At 35.5% G+C, this 23,358-nt stretch overlaps 2 protein-coding genes across 6 annotated transcripts in view; one reads left to right on the top strand and one right to left on the bottom strand.

The window, feature by feature from the left end:
• The window catches only part of LOC125654653 (uncharacterized), a 47,306-nt gene extending 28,448 nt beyond the window's left edge, over positions 1-18,858 (top strand). For 3 of the 5 annotated variants that reach the window (XM_056143957.1, XM_056143958.1, XM_056143961.1), the window contains 8 exons: positions 3,830-3,878; positions 4,767-5,228; positions 5,536-5,778; positions 7,197-7,754; positions 8,386-8,486; positions 9,315-10,526; positions 10,642-10,672; positions 16,334-18,139. In XM_056143957.1, the coding sequence (XP_055999932.1) occupies positions 3,830-3,878; positions 4,767-5,228; positions 5,536-5,778; positions 7,197-7,754; positions 8,386-8,486; positions 9,315-10,526; positions 10,642-10,672; positions 16,334-16,911 (3,234 nt within the window). In that variant the 3' untranslated portion in view covers positions 16,912-18,139. Of the gene's footprint in view, positions 1-3,829; positions 3,879-4,766; positions 5,229-5,535; positions 5,779-7,196; positions 7,755-8,385; positions 8,487-9,314; positions 10,527-10,641; positions 10,673-13,565; positions 13,586-16,333; positions 18,140-18,530 lie in introns of those variants that run through there. The other 2 variants (XM_056143959.1, XM_056143960.1) reach the window with 2 other exon arrangements.
• Positions 1-23,358, bottom strand: part of LOC125654656 (GTPase IMAP family member 7-like) — a 662,712-nt gene that overhangs the window by 121,631 nt on the left and 517,723 nt on the right. The window lies entirely within an intron of this gene.

The raw sequence follows: 23,358 nt of genomic DNA, 5'->3' as shown, positions 1-23,358 counted from the left end.
TTCACATAAAATTCATGTGGACATATTAACGTGAATTTCACGTGAATCACTTTCACGTGAAATTCACATGAAATTTACGTGAATTTCACGTGAACAGCATTTCACGTGAGGCACATTTGCCTGTGTAACCCTCTCAGAATTTTGGCAGATGTCTTTAAAGTATTTTTGAGTTCACCTGAGCTGAAAGCTCAAGTGATGTTTTCAGATCACTCGTCTTTCCGTCTGTCTGTAAGCTTTTCATACGTTCGACTTCTTCTCCAGAACCACTGAGCCAATTTCAACCAAACATTGTACAAATCATCTTTGGACTTTCTGCTTCCATATGGAGTGCCCCAAGGGTCAGTTCTGGGACCAAGACTTTATGCAATGTTTGCGAAACCGATTGGTGAAATCTGCCGCAGAAATCATATCATGTATCATTGCTATGCTGACGATACTCAGGCATACTTAGTTTTTAGACCTACAGATACATGGAATGCTTAGCAGATATAAAATCTTGGATGAACGTCAACCTGCTGAAATTAAACGAAGAAAAAACTGAATTTATAGTGTTTACTTCAAACGTTTCACCATCTTTTCAACTGTCTTTTGGAAATACCATTATTTCCAACTCGGACTGTGTTCGAAACCTTGGTGTTTTCTTCGACAGTGTACTTTCTTTTAAAAATCATATTAGTTCCACCTCTCGTTCTTGTTATTATCATCTACGGAATATTGCACGGATTCGTTCTTTCATCAATGATGATGCCTGCAAGACACTTGTATGTTCTCTTGTGTTATCACGCTTAGACTATGGAAATGCACTATTTAAAGGGCTACCCCAAACAGATCTGAGCAGGCTACAGACAATCCAAAACTCAGCAGCTCGAGTTGTTGCCGGGGTCAGGAAGCATGACCATATATCACCGGTGCTTGTGTCCTTGCACTAGCTTCCGGTTGATTCCCGTGTTGAATACAAGATTTTACTACACACATACAAGGCACTAAACGGATTGGCACCGGCCTATATCAGCGACCTCATCACTATGTACGAACCAAAACGATCTCTGCGTTCATGCAATTCACGATTGCTAGAAAAACCCCGCGTTCGTACAAAGACCTATGGAGATTGAAGGTTTGATGTAACAGCTGCCACACTATGGAACAGTTTACCGATAGACATCCGTTCGTGTGGCACTGTCAAAAGTTTTAAGACAAACCTCAAAACATATCTTTTTATGAAATCTTAATTATAACCATATTTTGTAATATATTCTTTTTTAAAGTAAAGGCTGGTTTGTCGCATGAACTCGTAATGTTTAAATTGTTTTATTTTATTTTGATGTTATATTTTATGCTCTGATTAATCTTATCATGTTTTACATTTTACATTGTTAAAGCGCTTAGAGTAATTACAAATTATATAATGCACTATATAAATGCCGCTCATTATTATTATCTTTGGGTGACAGGGATTCAAGTTTGTTCAAATAAAGGACCATACGACCTTCAAAAGGGAGGTCATCACAAAAATAGGGTGAGGTCATTTAAAATTCCACCGCAATTTTGATTCTACAAATTTTACAAGACATTTTTACTTCAACTTTTGTTTTAAGATGGTGTGGGATATATGGTTCTGCGTAGCAATCTTGTTTTAATTAAAGTAAACTTTTATTTAGGCAAGGAATTTCTCTCTCTCCTGCATTGTCTATATATGAATAAAAAGTACCGAGAGTGTCCAAAATACAGAATTTTAGATTGAGGCCAAACCGTTCATTCCAATCTTGGCCCAAAGCGTTTTGTTCTCGATGAGAACCGTTCGTTCCTTATCTCAGAGTGTTCCGTTTTTACTGAGAACCGTTCCATCAAAACCATTCAGCTTTCATTTCCCTGAAACAAAACCGTTTATTACCAAACCGTTCAGCGTTGATTCACTGGTGTAGTACGCTTCAGGGTCTGTTACAATAATGAAAGGTGAAGATAACGAACAATCATGAATGATCAATCTCATAACTCCTATAAGTATTACAAAATAGGGAGTTGGGCAAACACGGACCCCTGGACACACCATAGGTGGGATCAGGTGCCTATAGGAGGATATATCGAGTATAAGCACCCCCTGTCGACCGGTCACACCTGCCGTGAGCCCTATATCCTGATATAGCATAATAAAACTTGTAGATCTGAATACTGTTGAGAAAAGTGCCTCTGTAAAAGAAAATGAATGAAAACAACTAAACATGCAATCAAACTTAATGTATTTGTACAAAAGCACTGACTGAGCTCATATCTTAATGTGTATATCTGTTTTGTAAGGGTATTTCACTGAAGGAAATACATGTATTAAACATTTATTGCATGAATGTTAGGGAGATGTTCTGGAGATATGATGATTTATTCACCCAAGAAAAATCATTGCCTTCGGGGAATATGATTTTTCTTGGGTGAATAAATCTTCCTATCTATCTCCTGAACATTCGTACAATAAATTGTTTATAACGCTGAAACAAAGCAAGACTACAGGCATGCAAATGAAGTTACCATGAATAATTCCTCTCTCTCTCTCTCTCTCTCTCTCTCTCTCTCTCTCTCAAATGATGTGTACACAGTTGCGTACTTGTGTATAGACATGATATTTGTAGGCTCAATCATGTGACTTGCTCAACCAATAGTATTTCAATAATAGTAGTGAGGTAATGGAGATCTTTATTGATGATCAGTTAGATAGAAAACAATATTTCTATGTTTGAAAAAAAAAAATCCAAATAATATCAGATCAACTGTGGAACCTGTCATTCTGATATCGATGCTGACTGGACAGTAGGGATTTTCTTTGAATTTTCACTGTTGAATAAATCCAGATACATTTTAGTTCAAAATTGTATCGCTGATGTAATTTGAAGCAATTAATCCTTCCACTATTGCGCACACGTTCCGTTTTATCTTATCCTGGTGATAAATATCAATCCTTTCACTCTGGAGTTCCATGTGACAATTAATGCAAAGACTTGACGCAGAACGAATGATGAAATACATGCATGGCGAGTGAACAATGAAAACAATGTGAGTGGTGAACGTGAGAGGTTGGGGAATGGTGAGTGCAAAACTGAATGCAGAGCGCATGGAGAGTGACGATGACTTACGGAGAATGCACGGTGACCAAACAGAAAAATAATAATGAAGTAGAACGTTTCAGGGATTGTAACAATTGAACATCTTTAACTTTTTTTGGATAACATTTAGTATAAAGCATCTTTGGGGCAAGGGGACATGAATTGTAAATTTTAAGACTCCTACACCCCAAGGGCCTAAAAGGCAGGACATTTCAAAAATTGTTTTATATACAACTGCAACTCTGCAAGAATAACTAAATGCAGTCAAGTAGAGCAGGAAGTCCTCTACCAAAATTGTAAATTTCATGATTTCCTGGTTAAAGGTTCTGACTCCAGGACATGGTCAAACTTGGCATATAGTGTTGATGTTTAAAACATTTAAATAACATTCTTCTTTAATGCTATTAATACTAAATTGATAGTAAAAGAATATCTAGACGGAACAGGTAACCCTTAACAAAAAATGTAAGTTTCATGATCCCAGGGATAGAGGTTTTGATGATCATAGTGATTAAATGTCTTTAACAATTTGAAAGACTTCCTTGATTTTGCTGATACTCTGTAAAAACTGTAAAAAAAAATATTAGGGAAAATCCGAAAAGGATGTACCAAAGTACCAAAAGTGAATTTCACAACCCCAGAGTTCTGATTTGTATGACTGAGGGCCTGTGGGCCTCAACCTGTCTAAAAATTGTTAGTAGAATTATATCATACATTATTATACTGCATATTTTTAGGAAAGGTTTCACAGTGGCAGTCCTATAAGTATTGATGTACCAAGTGGAGGTAATTGTAGTGTTTGGAGTACTAGAGTAAATTAATCTACATGTCATACCTTGATACATTTCCATTGCTTGAACAATATGTACGTGTATATCTTGCTTGCAAAATGCATGTTTAAGTTTTGATTTGTGTGTAGAAAATTGTGGAATATGGCAAGTTTTGTGAACTCAATTGTATATTTCTGATTGAATTCTACTTATCATCTGTAAACTTCATAGTTTCATCTTCTTCTGATGGGCTAAATTCATCCAAACTTGCAGTAATGTATTCTTGGGTAAATTAAGATACACGTTCGACTATTTGAGTCACTCAGGTAACCTATAGCAATTGGTCGACATCTGTTGTACGTTAACAATGGAACATTTTTAACTTCTTGGTAAATACTCTTCCAATTCTTTCAAATTGTTATAAAGCATCTTTGAAAATGTTTAAAGTTTAATAATATATATTTTACGACTATCAACAATCCAAGTTCTACAACTTATACTAATTATGCTTCTCGTTGGCTCGGATTTTGGCGTGAAGGGGCAATTTATGATGATGAAGCATCTTTGTGACAAGGGGGACATAAATTGTAAATTCTAGGACTCCTACACTGCCAGGGCAATAAATTTTCAAAAATCTTCTTCTCTACAACCACACATCAATAAGAAAAACAAATGTTTTACAAACATCTCTTGTTTATGTCCATCATTGGGTAACCGTTTAAGCACATGGGCCTCTTATTTAATTGAGGAACAATAGTAGAAAGGAACATCACTTTCGATCGCTCCATTAAAAAAAATATGGGTCTTTAATGATGATAGACATATTTTGTATTGTTGGGTTTTCAGAAATATTTTTTGTGTATAGTATGATGTGCAAGTAACTGACTGATTTTTTCATCAATAGATACATCTGAACTTGATGAGGGTTCACGGATTCTTCTATTTTCTATTTTGCTGATGTCAGACTACACAGTTAAGAAGAGTGATCAGAAAAGTTGGATATCCCTTCTCCAAACTCTGAGTAAAGCCTTCAAATCTTTGAATCCTGGAACAAATGTTCGAATTCGTCCATTTAATGAATACTTAACAGTCAGAACAGATGGTAGTGTTACCTTTTTATCAAAACGCCAACGTGATCAAGTGATAGACTTCATAGACTCACCTGAGTATGTGAGAGTATTTTTGACCCATGCTGATCAAAAGGCCATCAAAGAATACTGTAGAACTTCCAAGCCAAGAAGTGCAGAGAAAATTATACGCATTGACTCGGAACTGAATGAAAAATTGGTAAATCGGATTGGTGTGGATATTTTGAACCATCCCACGATAGAAGACTCATCCATACACCAGTTAGTATCTGAAAAATGTAAGTGCAGAGATATGTTAACCAGAGTTGTGTGATTGCATATATACTATGGTAAAAAGAATCTTGGACGAATAAGGAATTTGTCTACAGTTTGTGGCACTCTAGTTTTCCTTTTAACTCTTACACGATTTTTGTCATTTCGAATTTCAAAAATTTCGGTTTGAGCATCACTGAAGAGACATTTGTCGAAATGCGCATCTGGTGCATCAAAATGGTACCGTTTAAGTTTTACGTTATACAGGTAGTGGACATACTATTGTGTAATTGTTGCTAATAGATTAGTTTTCCATTTGATATATATTTGTAGTGCACATACCCCTGGAGATTCTGTCACTAGGGAGAGATGGGTTTTCTTCTTTTATTGAGCTTTTGAAGAAAGGCTCAAGTGAAATTTCTCATGCTCAAGTGATGATTCTTGGTTGTGGTGGTGTTGGAAAAACAACTCTACTGAAAAGGTTAACAACAGAGCAAAGCATAGAGGATATTAGAAGGTCAACTGACTCAACGATCGGTGTAGACATTCGTCAAGCTGAAGCTAAAACATTGAAGGGTAATATTGAAATTTGATATCTGACAGATTCTGTAAAGCGGAGCATCCACCCATAGCATATAGAGTAGTATCTCTACAAGGTCATTACAGTGATCTTAACCTTTTATGATTAAACTTCGGTATCACAGGAAACGAAGATATTTCTTACCTCATTAGCTCACCTGATCCAGAGACTCAAGCGATCTTTTCTGACTGTCATTTTCAGCTTCGACAAAATTTCTATACTTTTTACATTTCCATCTTCTCCAGAACCACTGGGCCAATGTGATCAAAACTCGACACAAAGCATTCTCGAGTAAAGGGGCTTCCAAGTTTCTTCATTTCAGGATACATACCCTGCTACAAGGGGAGATATTTAGCAATTTGCTAAAATAGGGGGAAGTTATTAAAAAAATTCTTCTCAAGACCCTTTGGAATGGAAGAGACAAAACTTATGCGAAAGCTTCATTAATGAGTGTAGGTTCAAAATTGTTCAAAGCATGGGATAGGGTGGGGCCACAATAGGGGATAAAAGTTTTAAATGGGTATATGTAAGAAATATATTTAAAAATCTTCTCAAGAACAGCAGGGCCATGATTTGTCATATCAAAATGTAAGCATCCTCAGGTACTGTAGATTCAAGTTTGTACAAATCGTGATCCCGGGGTAGGATGTGACATCAAAAGGGGATCGAAATTTTACATTGTGATTAATGTGAGAAAATCTTCTTTTCAAGACCATAAGGGCTGTGATGAGAGAGGGGAGTAAGATAAATCTTTCCTTCTCCAGTAAAGCCGTGTTATAGTCATATTGATATTGAAGCATCCCCATGTTGTGAGAATTCACGTTTGGTTTATAAATTGTAACCCCATGCGGTTAAGTTAGGGTCATGATGATACCAGGTCATGGGATTAAAAAGGGTAAAAATCTTCTGAAAAACAGCAGGACAAAAGGTAACTCAGGTGAGTGATGTGACCCATGGGCCTCTTGTTTTTAGTTAGGTTTTCCAGCCTAAAGTGGGGAAAAGGCTGTAACACAGTACATGGTACCTTCTAATCTACAATGACTAGCATAGTAGGATTGGTTGATATTGCTGACATTTTCTAAACATGCTATACTTTTGTTGATTTGTGTTCAATATTTCATTTACATTACAGATATAGTTATAATTTTATGGTGCTTAGTCCACAAATCCTTTAGTACCCCCTTATAGATTTTATAATATATGTCCCTCCTTTCTCAATGATGGTGTAGTGAAAATTCCACCGTTGCCGAATGCAAGTTTTAGGTAAAGCTGTATATGTTTTCACTGGATATATTATGAGCTATAGCCATTTAATGTTTTGTAATAAAGAAAGTGGAACTAATGATTCCAAGTCTCAAATTCACAGAAAATTGAATCATGTAATTTTCATATGCTAATATGTTTGCGTTTTCAGCTTTAAATTCAAAAGAAAGAGAAACTTTAAAAGTTGATCTTTCTAAAGTTACTGCAAAAGAGAGAGATATCGAAGAGGAAATTCCACCAGACAGTTTTTCAGATACAACACTGAAGAAAAAAAGCATGAAGAGTAAAATGCCGATTTCAAGCAGTTCCGAAAGCTGCATGGAGCAGGAAGAAAAATGGGCTGATGGTTCTGTAGATTTAGATAGAGGAGAAAATGAGGATTTAATACAAAGCAAGGATACCCATGATTCACTCCCTGTATCAGAGGCCACTCAAGGAACATCATCTTTCACAGGAAATGATGATCCCAAATCCAAAACCATCCTAAATTTAGTTTCAGCCTTAGTGCGCAGGGAAGGTGATGTGGATGAAACTATCGACTTTTATGACTTTGCGGGACAATATGTGTATTATTCAACACATCAGCTTTATCTCAGTCGTGCTGCATTTTATATCCTTGTGACAGACATGAGCAGAAAGTGGGAGGAAAAACCTGGAATGTTGGAGAATCGGAGGGAACATCTGATGTACAGAGATTGGACAAATGAAAGTAAGAAATAAACCATTGTACATGTGTATATCAAAGTATTAGTCATCTCAAGTGTTCTAACCTACTTGGTAAATATTTTGATGCAACCTCGCATTGGGTCAAATGCTGTCTGACGTGTTTCATACCGATTGTTAAGCCGTTCTTGGCACACTGATTTTGACTGCGGATAACTCCGTTTACCTGATTAGGATATGGGGCTCACGGCGGGTGTGACCGGTCAATAGGGGATGCTTACTCCTCCTAGGCACCTGATCCCACCTCTGGTGTGTCCAGGGGTCCGTGTTTGCCCAAATATCTATTTTGTATTGCTTGTAGGAGTTATGAGATTGATCACTGTTCGTTATCTTCACCTTGCATTACACACATAAAGGAGGATTTCACCTGAATTGTCATGTAGTACTATGGCCCCTTTGAAAACTCTCAAAGAAAGAAGAAAACAGATGTAGACACTGAAACTGAAACACAAAACAATTCTAATAAAATATTTTACATTAACTGGATAAAAAAAAAGTTATTCTACAAAACACAAAAAATCACATTTAATATGTTATTTATTCAACAATCTGGAATTTATGTCATCTGATCTGCTCTCAACTATTTAGAATTTGCAATCTTTCATAAATTCTTGTAGAATATCTAAACTTTTGGCTGGAATCCATACAGGCGTTCTCAAGAGAAGACCGACCATCAGTCATTTTAATAGGAACACATGCAGAAGGGAAATCTGATGAGGTGAGTTTGTAATGCTCTGTGATTATTAAATTAAATAAAACCTGATAAAAGCATTGGTACATTTTTTTTTAGTTTGTAGGTTTTCATTTTTATGGAGTGCCAAATTAACAACATCGCAAATAATTGAAGATATATATTATACTTATTTATTTGAAGATATGCTTTATAATTCATTTATTGCATGCAAAACTGTAGATTCCTTATTTTATGCGAGTACTTAATTTGGGAAAATGACTCGTATACGTCAAATCGCGTAAACAAGGATTCGCGTGTCGTCTGATAATCAAGAGTTCTTGTATGTATTTTAGCAACAGAAAATTAAAAGCGAGTAATTTTATTTTGCGATTGATGCTTCTCGCGAAATTACGTAATAATAAATTCCTCGCAGATATTTAGGAATCTACAGTTATTCAATTGATACGTACAACACTCGCAATTATTTGTTATGTAAACAAGGCCCATGTCATGTTTTTGTCTACGTATAGATTGCTTGATTGAAAATATCCAGTGTAAAACAAAACGAGATGTGTTAAACACTAGATACTGTTTGATTGTGTTCAGAATTAACTTATAATTTGAAAATAAAATCTGCTTTGAAGGAAACTTTTACTAGTATACGAGTATTTTACCTTTGTAAACAAAAACATGGCATGAGCTTTGTTTACATAGCAAAGAATTATGAGCTCTGTGTCGCTCTTGTAACTCGACAACTGACATTCACATTTTTGCACATTTTATTAAGACGTTCATAATTTGCATAATCATGTACAGGTACAATTTAAAATTCTACCATTAACTAACCACCATACTTTTCTGGAATATTTTCAGGAGAAACACAACCACTTTGTTCATCTGAGAGCGGCTTTGAAATCTGAGGGACTCTTTGATCTTTTGTCCGATGATAGAGAGTTCTTCGTTTCATTTGATAGTGAGGATAATTTAGATGAAATTAGACGATGTATTAAAGCAATTGCCAAAGATCACAGTAACTGGAGTCGAAGAGTTCCCAATATTTATACACTATTTCAGGAAAAGTTTAAAGCAATTCAAGACCATCAGAAAGTTATGGCATTTGAAAATGTTATGACACTGCAGGAAGACTTTCCTGTAGATATAAGATTAGAAAAGGAAAACCAAATCAAGTTCATGTTGAAGTTTTTTCATGAGATTGGTCTTATTTTGTACTTCGACTGCAAGGATGTGAACAAGTATGTCATCCTGGATGTGAAATATTTCACAAATGCTTTCAAACGCATAATTACAGTAAGGAGTAATACCATGCCAAAAGTAGCGAAAGATTTCCCAAGACAGTGGATCACTTTCCACGAGAAAGGAGAGCTGCCAGATGCTCTATTGGATGCAATTTGGAGTAATGAAGGTGATCCAACCACTCCATCGTTTAAAGCTCACAAGCGTGAGCTCCTTTTGTACATGAAAGAACTTTGCTTTTTAACAGAAGTCAAAGCGAAAAATGGATCACTTTTGGTGGTACCCTGCATGAACACTGTTCCGTTTTCGTCTGGAATGTTCAAGAACCACCGCAGAACATCTGTTCTGTGTTTTCAGTTTCCTGCTCTTGCAGGTCTGATTTTTCACCGACTTGTGACATGTTGTGCCAATACATTGTGGCCCATTTCAATGGAGAGAAGAAAATCGTGCATATTTCAAAATGTAATGATATTTGAGCATCGTGACAGATTCATTGCTGTTGGGAGTGTCCATGACACAATTCAATTGCAAATATTTGATAGTCATGCTGATGATAAGTATACCAGGGAGAAATCAAATACGAAAGTGAACATTGAAGTAAAAGAGGCTATTGTGACAAGACTCCAAGAGATTGTTAACATTATTGGTGACAAATTTCCATTTACGTGTGGGTATAAATGCAAAGCAACCACTTTCTGTGATGAAAACAATGATTGTTTTATACCAGAGACTGGTATTGATTGGTCTACAGAATATATGTATTGTGAATCCTGTCCAATGAGTGAGAGGGAAAGAATTAATGTTCTTGAATTGGTTTCATACTGGAAAAAGGTCTGTAGGAATATTTTCATCTTATATCAGTATGAATATTGAAAAATTCCAAACATGTACGGTGTTTGATATACATGTATTCCTAGTGTACAATTATTAATTCTCTCTTTTACAGTCTGAAGACAAAGAATCCGACATTGATGCAGGTATACTTTTCAAAATGTATGCTGAAAACTATAAAATAATTTTTAATTTCGCATTATATTTAAGGATGTTAATTCCTGAGTACCAAGTATAAGATTCATTAAGTATTTATTATCTACATTTATCTTTTGTTTATGATGTATTTCACAATATTTGAGAAAATTGCAAGGCTCTTGACCGAATGGTCGTGGGTTCGAGTCCTGGCAGGGCTGACGTTGTGTCCTTGGGAAAGGCACTTTACATGAATTTCCTCACTCCACCCAAATGTAAAGGGGTACCTGGCTATAGACAGTGAAGATGTTGTTAGAATGTTAGTGCTCTAGCGCTTGTAATGGCAGCTTGCACTGTATGCTTCCTAGAAGGCTGAGAAAGTTCTAGATTGATATAATGTCTGTCGGGGTAATAATGCATCGTAAAGCGCTTTGAGCAGCATACGCTGGAAAAGACGCTATATAAAACCAATCATTATTATCATTATATATGTATACCTTATACCCGGTTTAAGGAAAAGGTTCCTTATTTCAACAGTTTTTGAACATGTATTAATCACGTATTACACAAATAGGCAACAGGCAAATGACTCTCAGATGAATGTGAATGTTGTAAAAGTCAAAGTCACTAAACACTTATGTATGAAAAAATCCTTCATGTAAACAATATTTCAACAGTTATCAATCTTTGTACGAGTCATGCTTCATATTAAGTTTAAGGTTAGATAGTATTTGGGGAGCATTCATCAGTTTTACTGATATTCTTCTCTTATTCACAAGTGTTTTAGTAAAATGTGTTCAGGCGTCATGGGTTTTCCTACTAAGGCATCATACAAATTGCAAAATGGCACTTGATCATTTTTGTAAAATCATGCATGCAGTTTACATGTGTTGTGCAACTTATTGCTACGGTTTTCAAGCTAGAGATTTTTGTACAATGGTCTTTTGATGGCTGAAGTATTGTATGAACTTTCTAGTCTGTTCATCCATCTGTCTGTTAGCTTTTTTGTGACGAGGTTATATCTTTCACAGTATGAGGGCTATGGCTATCAAACGTGGTCAGCTGATACATCTTGGGAGGGGTGTGGTAAAAGTATTAGGCCAATGTGGCCTCCTTCTGGATTTTTTTTAACTCCACTAAAGATTGATGAAAATGAGTTTTGAAAATTCTATAAAACATATTAGATTTTCTAACATAGATAATGGTGTGGGGAAATCAAATATGTATTCTAGACACAACCACGTTAAGTTAGACCTCAGTATTTTTATTTCTAAATCTATAGTATTTTCTGAACTTAATTCACGCTTATCACAATGTGGGTGTATTATCTTTACATAGGTTTGGTGCAGTTCACTATTATGATGGTGACATTTTCATTATCAGGGTCTTCCATCTGCTGTCATTGGATGAAAATGACTTGTTTGCTGTAGATTTTGAATTTATTCAAATCATTATTGTTAATTTGGATGAAAGGTGACGATAACGAATAGTGATCAATCTCATAACTCCTATAAGCAATACAAAATGGGTTGTTGTACAACCACTGACTCCTAGACACACCACAGGTGGAATCAGGTGCCTAGGAGTAGTAAACATCCCCTGTCAACCGGGCAGTCACACCCGCCGTGAGCCCTATATCTAGATCACATAAACGAAGTTATCGGTAGTCAAAATCAGTGTGCCAAAAACAGTCTAACAATCGGTATGAAACACGTTAGACAGCATTTGACCCAATAATAGGTTGTATTGGCAAACTAGATCGTTATAACGACATTAGAATTTGCGAAATGGTGATTTTAAACGAGACTGTTGAAACCCCAGTACCATTAACGTGTTTGTCAGTGGATTGCTTCAATTTAAAAACTGACCGTACGCAAAACAACCTCTTGCGTATCGAATATCGAATCAGTTGAGAGATATAAACACCATATAGAGGTGATAGTGGAATATATCTACATAAATGTGGGACATTGACGGTGGATAAGCTGAAGTCATCCCGTTTGTCACCTCTTGTGTGTCCAGGGGTCTGTGTTTGCCCAACTATCTATTTTGTACTACTTATAGGAGTTATGAGATTGATCACTGTTCGAAATCTTCACCTTTCATGAAGTTGAGTTGTTAGTTTGCCATTAATATCTATCTTCAATACATATCTTAATATGAAGCAGAAGTGAACGATTCTGTGGTGTCTTTTATTTCGAGTTCACAGGGATATATTAAATCGATATATGAATGAAAGTTATTATTGTTAATAGATAAAACATCGTCGATATATCTAAATGTCGAATTGAAGGCCACAGCAAGATATTTCTACTCACATAGAAGTTTTTGAATAAATTCTGCTTCATTTGAATATAAAATCAGGACAGGTAGCACCGGAGCACAATTCGTGCCCATGGGAATTCCGACAGATTGTTGGAAGACCTGATCACGAAAGACTACGAAGATATTGTCAATAAGGAACTCTAGCATATTTGATTTAAATTTTAACTTCAGAGCACGTGTACGTGAAATCAGAGTGGTATTCAGCAAAATAGGTTTTTGGATGACTGATCACTAGATATGAATATTTCCGTTTTCCATGTTTGTTGAGGAAGCAACTGCCTATGATGCCGAAATGTCTAGTCTTCAAGTTATCGTGAGAAATGGTGGTGTAAAGTGTTGAGAAGTCTTACGTTTTGATGTTGATTTGAGAAAAGTTTTGCGATTTCAATTTTACTGAAAGTTTTAAGAATTCACATATGATTTACACCATTTCTTGCATATATAGAGGCACAATAAGTTTGAAGTTTCTCCTTCACAGCGGTTGATAATTTCGTGAGGAGCAATAAGGGGCTTGGTATAGCATTTATTGGATCCAGCAATGTTTATTTGTAAGGATTTTTATTTTCATTTTTACATGAGGTAATGCAGTAGTAGCTAAGGTGAGTATTGTCGGTCATGGACCTCTTGTTCTAACATGTCTATAAAAAGCATGGAAAATTATATTAGATATAGTGACATATCAACCGAGGATCCTTACTCCTGCTACGTTTACCTTTCATCTCTTAGGCTATCATGATACCTCTGTCTTGATCAAGTAATGAAAACAAGACATTTTTAAAATAAAGCTTTGCAATTCAGGCATACTTGGCATAAAGGTTGTTGATGACCAGAATGTTTGCAATATACAATGACGTGGACAGTTTCTGCTTTATAGACCGTGAGTTGGTAGAGGTATTTTTTTCAATTTTACTCTCTCCTCGGTTTGATTGTTTGACGAGTAAAGGGACGGCAATATATGTTCACTACATGAGCCCTAGAGCCTTGTCATAGCATTAGAACTAGGGGCATAGAGACTTTTATAACCATTGGTTTTTGAGTCGTCTTTTCATAACGGATGTATGAACGGCGTTGAAATTTGGTCACATTTCTTCCTCAAATGTCTCAAGAGTGAGTTTGCATTTCAGCTGGATTAGTATATTGTCAAAGAGATTTCCGGACTTTTTCATTATTGATACATATATTGTTATATATATATATATATATATATATATATATATATATATATATATATAAAGCAGATGGGTGAATTTGGCGAACAATAAGCCTATTCATGATTGGACACCGGTCGCGAATTGGGAGTTTAAAATCCGCATTAATGGTTACAATAGATACAGTACCGTACTAAAACGCTGTCCAAAATATTTAGAATTAAAAAAAACCTTCAAAGAAGGATATTTAATCAAAATCATCATCAGAATTTGTTTCACATGCAGCATCATGTACACGTGTATATCGAACATTAAGCGGTTTTGAACACACGCATAATTACACTGATGTCTGGAGTACATAAGGTACCAAATGACGCTACATAAATGTTCGCAACATCCAACAGTTCGTGCTCCGCATTTCCACTGACATATTAACTGATGTGAATGAGAAAGCTCACATGTTTTGTAGTGTAAATCAAATGTGTAATAGCGTTTTCTGTATGGTGCAGTATTAATGCTTTGATTTGGATTCAGTTGTTATCCAACAAATGTTTTGAACAGCATTTACAACCTCCTGGTACTGGTTTAACGAATATAATAAAGGCATCAGTTCTCGCCTCATTTGGTACCTCTGAGGCCGGTTTTACAGTTACAGAACGAACATTTGCTGTGAGATTTCCCAGCAAATACAGATGGGACAGAAAAAGACACTCGGTTTGCTTTTGTGTTTTGTACTTTGCCTTTTAGACAGTCTGCATGGGTTGCATATTTGGCCTTTGTCATGATCTCTTCAAGTAACTTCTAAAGCATTGTTGAAATTGTTCTCTTTAACTTTCCTTTAAGTTGTCGTTTACATAAACAACATCCATATTTCACAGGAGGTCCCATACTTGTTTACATTTATTCCCTAGCTGCATGTTGGAATCAATTACTTGTGATCGTCATTAAGACTGCATGCTATGAGTAAAACATAGCATAAAATGTCAGGGGCAAATAATTATGGGAAGTCTAATAATTCATAAGAAAAAAAATAGGGAGGAAAAATTGATATTCGTACCACAGATATGCAATCTGGGCCTGTCCAAAACTTCATTGAGACTGCCGCTATACCACCTCGGCCATCCACCCCATAGCATTTTTTTTATTTCAAAATATCTAAACTCACCCGTCGTGAACATAGACATTTTCTTGATAATACGACAAAAGTTATACACAAGAAGTAAGTTTTTTTTTTTAACGTAGACATTTTCTTGATAATACGACAAAAGTTAAACACAAGAAGTAAGTTTTTTTTTCATATACTTTTATTTACAAAACATATTACACCTGAACATGTATTAACATATTTCACTCAGTTCACAATGGAGACTTGGTCCATTCCATATGAAAATCTGATTGGAAAGTCAAATTTATTGTTATTTTGTGCGTTTATCGCGTAAACGTCATTTTATATAGGATTTTTTTCAATGTTCCTTTGAAATGGGCATATCCAAAAAGTATTTATGGAAACTATGGATTGATTGTTTTAACTAGAGTGCAATTTTTTTCTTTTTCTGGAGAGCTTCAATTGTAACTTTGGTATTTGTCCTTCTGTGGGTTCTTGGCTCGATAAAGTCACCCATCTTCTTTAGTCACAAGCTTCCTCTCGGAGGATTGCAAGTGCAGTTAGCATTTCAGCTTTTTGTGCAGCATTACATACTTTAGGGTTAAAAGTAGATCAAATGGTTTCCTGGACTTTTTCTACCATGACCTACTTTAAGGGTAGAAGTAGGTCAGACAGTTTTCCAGATTTTTTCCCGGTATGGTCACAGGTATTGCCCTGGAATTTTGTCACAACCTCACTCTCGGGGAAATACATAATCAGTTCACATTTCAAACATTTCAATTTATTTGGTACACCATGACCCATGTTAGGGCTAAAAATAGATCAAATGGTTTCCTAAACTTTTTCTCATAATAAAATCAGCTATATATTGCTCTGACATTTTGTCACATCTCTCAGAGAAATACATAATCAGTTTCATGTCCGATGGATTGGTGCACCGTGACCCACTTAAAGGCTTTTATATTCAGAATGTGTGTTGTATCAATTCACTAATTCAAAGTGCATAATATGCTTCAATGTTGAATTTCACTGTCCGACTGGCGTATGTTGTACCGTTTGCGGTACTCTTGTTCAATACTGTTGTTCTTTTTCAGAAACAAATTTGATATTTGACTTCGTTTCCCGGAAGCTGAGCAAAGAGAAACAAATGCTATGTGTGCGTCTTTTGGAAGATAGTTCCTATGCTGACTTGGTAAGTCAACGAAAAAGTATATCCCCAGAGGAGGAAGTTTTTCAAATTTTGTCAAAATGGAAAGAGTCAAAGCCCAGATTAAACCACATTGAAGAGTTAAAGGAACTTCTACAGGACGAAAATGCACAGATTGCTCTTGACATTGAAAACTTCTGTAAAGAGAATTACTCTTATAAGTCAGTATCGAGACCTTTAGAACCCGTTTTTGATGGGGAATGTTTGGAGGTTGCCAAAAAGGTGACCAGGGATAGAAATGGTCTACTACGCTTTCTAGGATTGAAGGAATGTAGAAGGGAACAAATAGAAGACGAAAAAAAGAATGTCACGGACGTAATTTATGATTGCTTTTATAAGCTTAAGAAAGAAGATGTTCTCAATAGACAAAATCTTTGTGATGCTTTAAATTATATTGGCAAGGTAAATATTATAGAAGACCTCAATGAAGAATGGAAGAAAGAAGGTGAGAAGTTTCTGCAGTGACTGGTGACGTGTTTAATCTGTGTGTGATGTATGTAAGGCTTTGTGATTAATCATTTGGAACCACTAGAAAAATTGTATTGTATAGGCCTTTAACTAAACAACAGAGTTGTAATTTTCCTTACCCATCATACATTTATCTTCCTGCAATCTCATAGGCCATAGGAAACGATTTTTACGAGGTGACTTAACTAAAACCTCTTATTCCTGTCGTCCGATTCAATATGTCTGACCGACAATTTACTAAATTTTGTCTTGTTTTCACTTCGTTAATATTTTGAATTTAACAATTAATTTCTGATCATAAGATTTGGTAATACATGCACTTGTAAATTTACGAATGTGTTCGAAATTTGATGATTTTTTTTATTTGTTTGCTTGTTAACGATCTAATTTACCAATACAACCTGTAATTACGTCAAATGCTTTCTGACATGTTTCATATCGATTGAGGTAGTTCTTTGTACGCTGATTTGACTACGGATTACTACGTTTACCCGATCGAGATATAGGGCTCACAGTGGGTGTGACCGGTCGACAGGGGATGCTTACTCTACCTAGGCAAGTTATTCCAGCTCTGGAAGGTCCAGGGGTCTGTGTTTACAAAACTCTGAATTTTGTAATATTTGTTGGAGTTATCAGATTGATCGTTGTTCGTTATATTTGTCTTTTCATTTATCTTTTATCTATATTTTGTGCAAATAAAGATCATAAGAGATTATACTAGATACATACTTAACATTTTAAATATGTAACAAGTATGTTCCATACAAATATTATGAACTATTTGTGTATCAACATTGTAGATTCGCGAAGTGTATCGAATGAAAGACGGTATTTGAAAACATACTGTACACGTTATTTGTTTTTGTATGGCGCCAAAAGATGGACTGTGCAATTATACTAAAATACGTTTGTCTCATTTGTAAAGTATTTATTTTGAGTATCCATCCCATTGAAAATTACTTTCCCAAAGTATCATGATTGAGATCATGAGAAAATGATGGCCTCATGAACATGTGTTTTATAAACATTAAAAGAATGAATACAATTTACCTGTATATGAAAGATGATACGCGATGAGTTGATCGACTGTTTTTCATAATTGATTGTGGATCATTTCCCTTAATTTTTCGTATTAGTACTGGTAAATGAGCTTTATTGTGCTCCTAAATTGAACTGAGAATACAATTTTCAAATGTATTGATAAAATAAAATCTTCACATATGAATATAGTTATGTGTGTTATTTTGTTGGTAAATTGAAGTATTGATGATTTACTACTCGTACACAAATGTCACAAGGGTTCTCCATGTGACGACACTGGTTATATAACGTCAATAAGCCCAGGGGCGTCGGCAAGTATTTGACATTCGGGAGGCGAACTCGATCGAAAGGGGATCTAACTAACATGCAGGGCGTCAAGTTTCCTAATAATTCCTATATTTGTTGGTTATTCCTATATTTCCACAAAAATTCCTATATTCCTGTTAAATTCCTACATTTTAGATAAGCATGAAATGTTGCATTCTGAAGGAAAACCAGTACTGTATATTACAAACGATTTATGTCACCTGTTTGTAACTATACAACATTTACTTCAAAATTCACCTTTCTTTCAGGTGTGGTGACCCTGCCCCGCCCAGCTATTCCAGCTTTACCTGCTGGGTTTGTTTTCCTTCCTTGCGGGAAGTCGAACAGTTCGCAGATGAAGCTAATATAAGTGTTTTGTTTCAGGTTGAGTTTTAACAAGAGTTAATGTGAAAATGCTTGAGGATAAAAGTAAGTTTCAAGAACTCTGGTTAACTAGAGTAGATTCAAATGGACACAGGTTACAGTCGTAAGACGTTAGCTTGCCAAATGTGTCACTTTGTTAATTGACATTATTTTATTGAAACAATGAAAGTTGTAATTCCTGTTAACTTGTAAATAAAAGGAGAGTGTAGTGAGTGGAGGAGGAGGCTTAAAAGTTCTTTGTTTTTCTTGTCCTATATATCCCTATATATTTCTGGGATATGTCCTATATTGTTTGGACCAAAATTCACTTGACGCCCTGAACATGTTTTGACTTAAATTCAAATTTCCACCTAAATCTTGATATTCCTTTCCTAATCTCTCAATGTCGAAACTATACCATCTGATAATACTTATAAGCCAGACCCCAGTATCGTGTAACAAACTCAAAATTAAGGTAGCTCATTAAACTAAAATTTTATCTACTGGTTCGTTAAAACACCTCTTTGACCGCCGCGGTGGCCGAGAGGTTAGAGGGTTTGCCCCGCATGCGGTAAGCCGATGTTCGAATCCCGGCCGCGACAGACCTTAATCGTTAAAACAGGTAGTGACAGTTCCATCGCCAAACGCTCGGCATCAGGTGTGAATGTCACGTGTCCTCGGAGATGACCTAAAAAACGGATGTCACAATGGGTGTGGCACGCTAAAGAACCCTATCTGCTCAATGGCCATAAGCGCCAAGCATAGGCCTAGATTTGAAGCCCTTCACTGGTCTTGATGACGTCTCCATATGAGTGAAAAGTTCTCGAGCGAGACATTAAGCAAGATACAATCCTCTCATGAAGTATGATTTCACCATCGAAAGAGTAATGCAAGTTCTCAATTATTTTATATGATTTTTTGGTGATTTTCCCGGAATGATAAAAAGGTGTTTTGTTTGCAAATCAGTGTATATGATGCTTATAGGCGTTATGAGATTGGTCACTGTTCGTTATATTCACCTTTCATGCTTAAGAAATGTTTCGGTCTTCTGATGAAAGATGAATACACATTTAGAGGAGAGGATACAATCTGGAGGGGGGGGGGGTGTGAATAAGAGCTGATTTAAATGTTTCAAACTTAATCTTTCCTTTTATTCTATGTATAGTATAGAAAGATCATAAAGCTATGTACAAAAGACTCTAGAATAAAAGTTAAGGTAGCGACGGATAGCAACCACGTGATCAGTAAAAATTGTGTATTTTCACGTGAATTTATTTTCAGGAATTCCTTACTCTGTCATAGAATAGTCGAAAAACAAAAAAGGGGTTCCGAAAGTGTCGTGTTACTGTGACTGACTCGCCTAGAGAAAATCAGCACATACCACATAAGTATATGTCAATATATGTAATAATGGTAGATCAAAAGTTTCATCTGTGTGAAACTTTTTGCCAAACGAAATGTTAAACCAACCATCAATCCATGTACATAGATGCACTACGTAAACAAAGTTGTTGATTGATGCATCGTAATGTCCGAGTGCTGCATACTGCGAGATTAAATACTGTTTATACAGTCATTGAGAGGCTAAACAAAGTTTCTTGCAAGAAGAGGAATTTGGTGGATGCATTCAACTTAGACAACAAAATCATAAGGGCTATTGGTACTTTGCGGAACGGAACGAAACGGAACGGAACCGATTGTGGGGTACCCTAAGGGGGAATCCACTGTAAAAAGAAGTTGGTTGTAAAAATAAAATACTGGACTTTAAACTTCTAGTTATATACATAATTGTGTCCACTGATGCTGGCCTATGAAAAGTAGAGAGTTGTAAAGGAGAATACCGGGCTTTAAAGTTTTATTTTTTAAATATACAATTGTGTTCAATTATCTGAGCTTTACTTCTGCGTTGATATCTGTAGTTAATGTATCAACTATGTTTAATTTTCGATTTGCATTTATTACTGATATAAAATGGATATTTTCTGGGCTGGTTCCGTTCCGCAAAATACCAATATCCGTGTGGATAGTAGTATTTAACGAAACGGAACGAAACATCGAAATTCAAGTGTTTTTTCCACAAGTGCAAGTAATCTGTTATTATTCAAGTGTTCTCATTCTTTTTAATCGCATCTTAAGACACCGAATTCTCTCATTTCTTTTTCTTTTGTATTTTGTTTTTTCGGGGAGGGGGGGGGTGTAAATTAATGCCACGTTATTTTCTCCTGTTTTAGTTGAAGCTTTCTTTTTCATCGGTTTATTATTTGATCACTCTGAAAGTCAGAGGAATTGTTAATTTGAAAAATCAATATACATATAGATATATATAGGATTCCGTTCCGTTCCGCTAAATACCAATAGCCGTGTGGATATTAGTACTTAACGGAACGGAACGAAACATCGAAATGGAAGTGTTATTCTTCACCTACAATTAATCTCTTGTTATTCAAATATGCTCATTATTTTTAATCGTACAGAATCTTAAGACACCGCATTATCTTTTTTTTTCCTATGGGGGTGGGGTGCAAATAACCGCTTTCACACACATACATGTGTTTTTGAACATGCCTGAAATTTTTTATTGCAATTTGTTTCGGTTTTGAAGACGCATTTTTACACGTGTTCAATCGCATCTTCAGACACAGAATTATGTTTTCTTTTTGGGTTTTTTTTTTCTTTTTTTTTTTTTTCTTTTTTTCTGGTTGGGTTTTTTTTTTTTTTTTTTTGGCAAATTAATGCCACGTTATTTACTCCTGTTTTTGTTGAAGCTTTCATTTTCATCGGCTTATTATTTGATCACTCTGAAAGTCAGAGGAATTGTTAATTTGAAAAATCAATATACATATAGATATATATAGGATTCCGTTCCGTTCCGCTAAATACCAATAGCCGTGTGGATATTAGTACTTAACGGAACGGAACGAAACATCGAAATGGAAGTGTTATTCTACATCTACAATTAGACTCTTGCTATTCAATTATGCTCAGTCTTTTTAATCGTACAGAATCTTAAGACAACGAATTATCTATTTTTCCTAAGGGGGTGGGGGTGGAAATAACTGTTTTCACACACATTCATGTGTTTTTTGAACATGTCTGAAATTTTTGATTGCAATTTACTTCGGTTTTGAAGATACATTTTCACACGTGTTCAATCGCATCTTAAGACACCGTATTCCCTCTTTTCTTTTTCTTGTGTTTTTTTTTTTGGGGGGGGGTGATTTTTCTTTTCTTTTCTTTTTTTTTTTTTTTGGTAAATTAATGCCACGTTATTTTCTTCCGTTTTTATTGAAGCTTTCATTTTCATCGGTTTATTATTTGATCACTCTGAAAGTCAGAGGAATTGTTAATTTGAAAAATCAATATACATATAGATTTATATAGGATTCCGTTCCATTCCGCTAAATACCAATAGCCGTGTGGATATTAGTACTTAACGGAACGGAACGAAACATCGAAATGGAAGTATTATTCTACACCTACAATTAGTCTCTTGTTATTCAAATATGCTCATTCTTTTTAATCGTTCCGAATCTTGAGATCCCGTATTATCTTTTTTCCCTATGGGGGTGGGGTGGAAATAACTGCTTTCACACACATACATGTTTTTGAACATGCCTGAAATTTTTCATTGCAATTTGTTTCGGTTTTGAAGACGCATTTTCACACGTGTTCAATCGCATCTTCAGACACAGAATTCTGTTTTGTTTTTCTGTTAGGGGGGTGTTTTTTTGTTTGTTTTTTTGTTTTTGTTTTTTGTTTTGCCAAATTAATGCCACGTTATTTTCTCCTGTTTTTGTTGAAGCTTTCATTTTCATCGGTTTATTATTTGATCACTCTGAAAGTCAGAGGAATTGTTAATTTGAAAAATCAATATACATATAGATATATATATAGGATCCCGTTCCGTTCCGCTAAATACCAATAGCCGTGTGGATATTAGTACTTAACGGAACGAAACGAAACATCGAAATGGAAGTGTTATTCTACATCTACAATTAGACTCTTGCTATTCAATTATGCTCAGTCTTTTTAATCGTACTGAATCTTAAGACAACGAATTATCTTTTTTTCCTAAGGGGTGGGGGTGGAAATAACTGCTTTCACACACATGCGAACATGCCTGAAATTTTTGATTGCAATTTGTTTCGGTTTTGAAGACGCATTTTCACACGTGTTCAATCTCATCTTAAGACACGGAATTCTCTCTTTTCTTTTGTGTTTTTTTTTCTGGGGGTGGGTGGTTTTTTTGTTGTTGTGTTTTTTTTCTTCTAAATTAATACCACGTTATTTTCTCCTGTTTTTGTTGAAGATTTGTTTTTCATCGGCTTATTATTTGATCACTCTGAAAGTCAGAGGAATTGTTAATTTGAAAAATCAATATAGATATATATAGGATTCCGTTCCGTTCCGCTAAATACCAATAGCCGTGTGGATATTAGTACTTAACGGAACGGAACGAAACATCGAAATGGAAGTGTTATTCTACACCTACAATTAGTCTCTTGTTATTCAATTATGCTCATTCTTTTTAATCGTACATAATCTGAAGACACCGAATTATATCTTTTTTCCTAGGGGGAGGGGGGGATAACTGCTTTCACACACATGCCTGAACTTTTTGATTGCAATTTGTTTCGGTTTTGAAGACGTATTTTCACACGTGTTGAAGACACCGAATTCCCTCTTCTTCTTTTTTCGGGGGCTCTGGGGGTGGTTTGGTGTCGGGGCTTTTTG

The sequence above is a fragment of the Ostrea edulis genome, chromosome 7, assembly GCF_947568905.1.
Source record: "Ostrea edulis chromosome 7, xbOstEdul1.1, whole genome shotgun sequence".
NCBI classification, from domain to species: Eukaryota; Metazoa; Mollusca; class Bivalvia; order Ostreida; family Ostreidae; genus Ostrea; species Ostrea edulis.
This window is presented reverse-complemented; position numbering and strand designations above follow the sequence as displayed.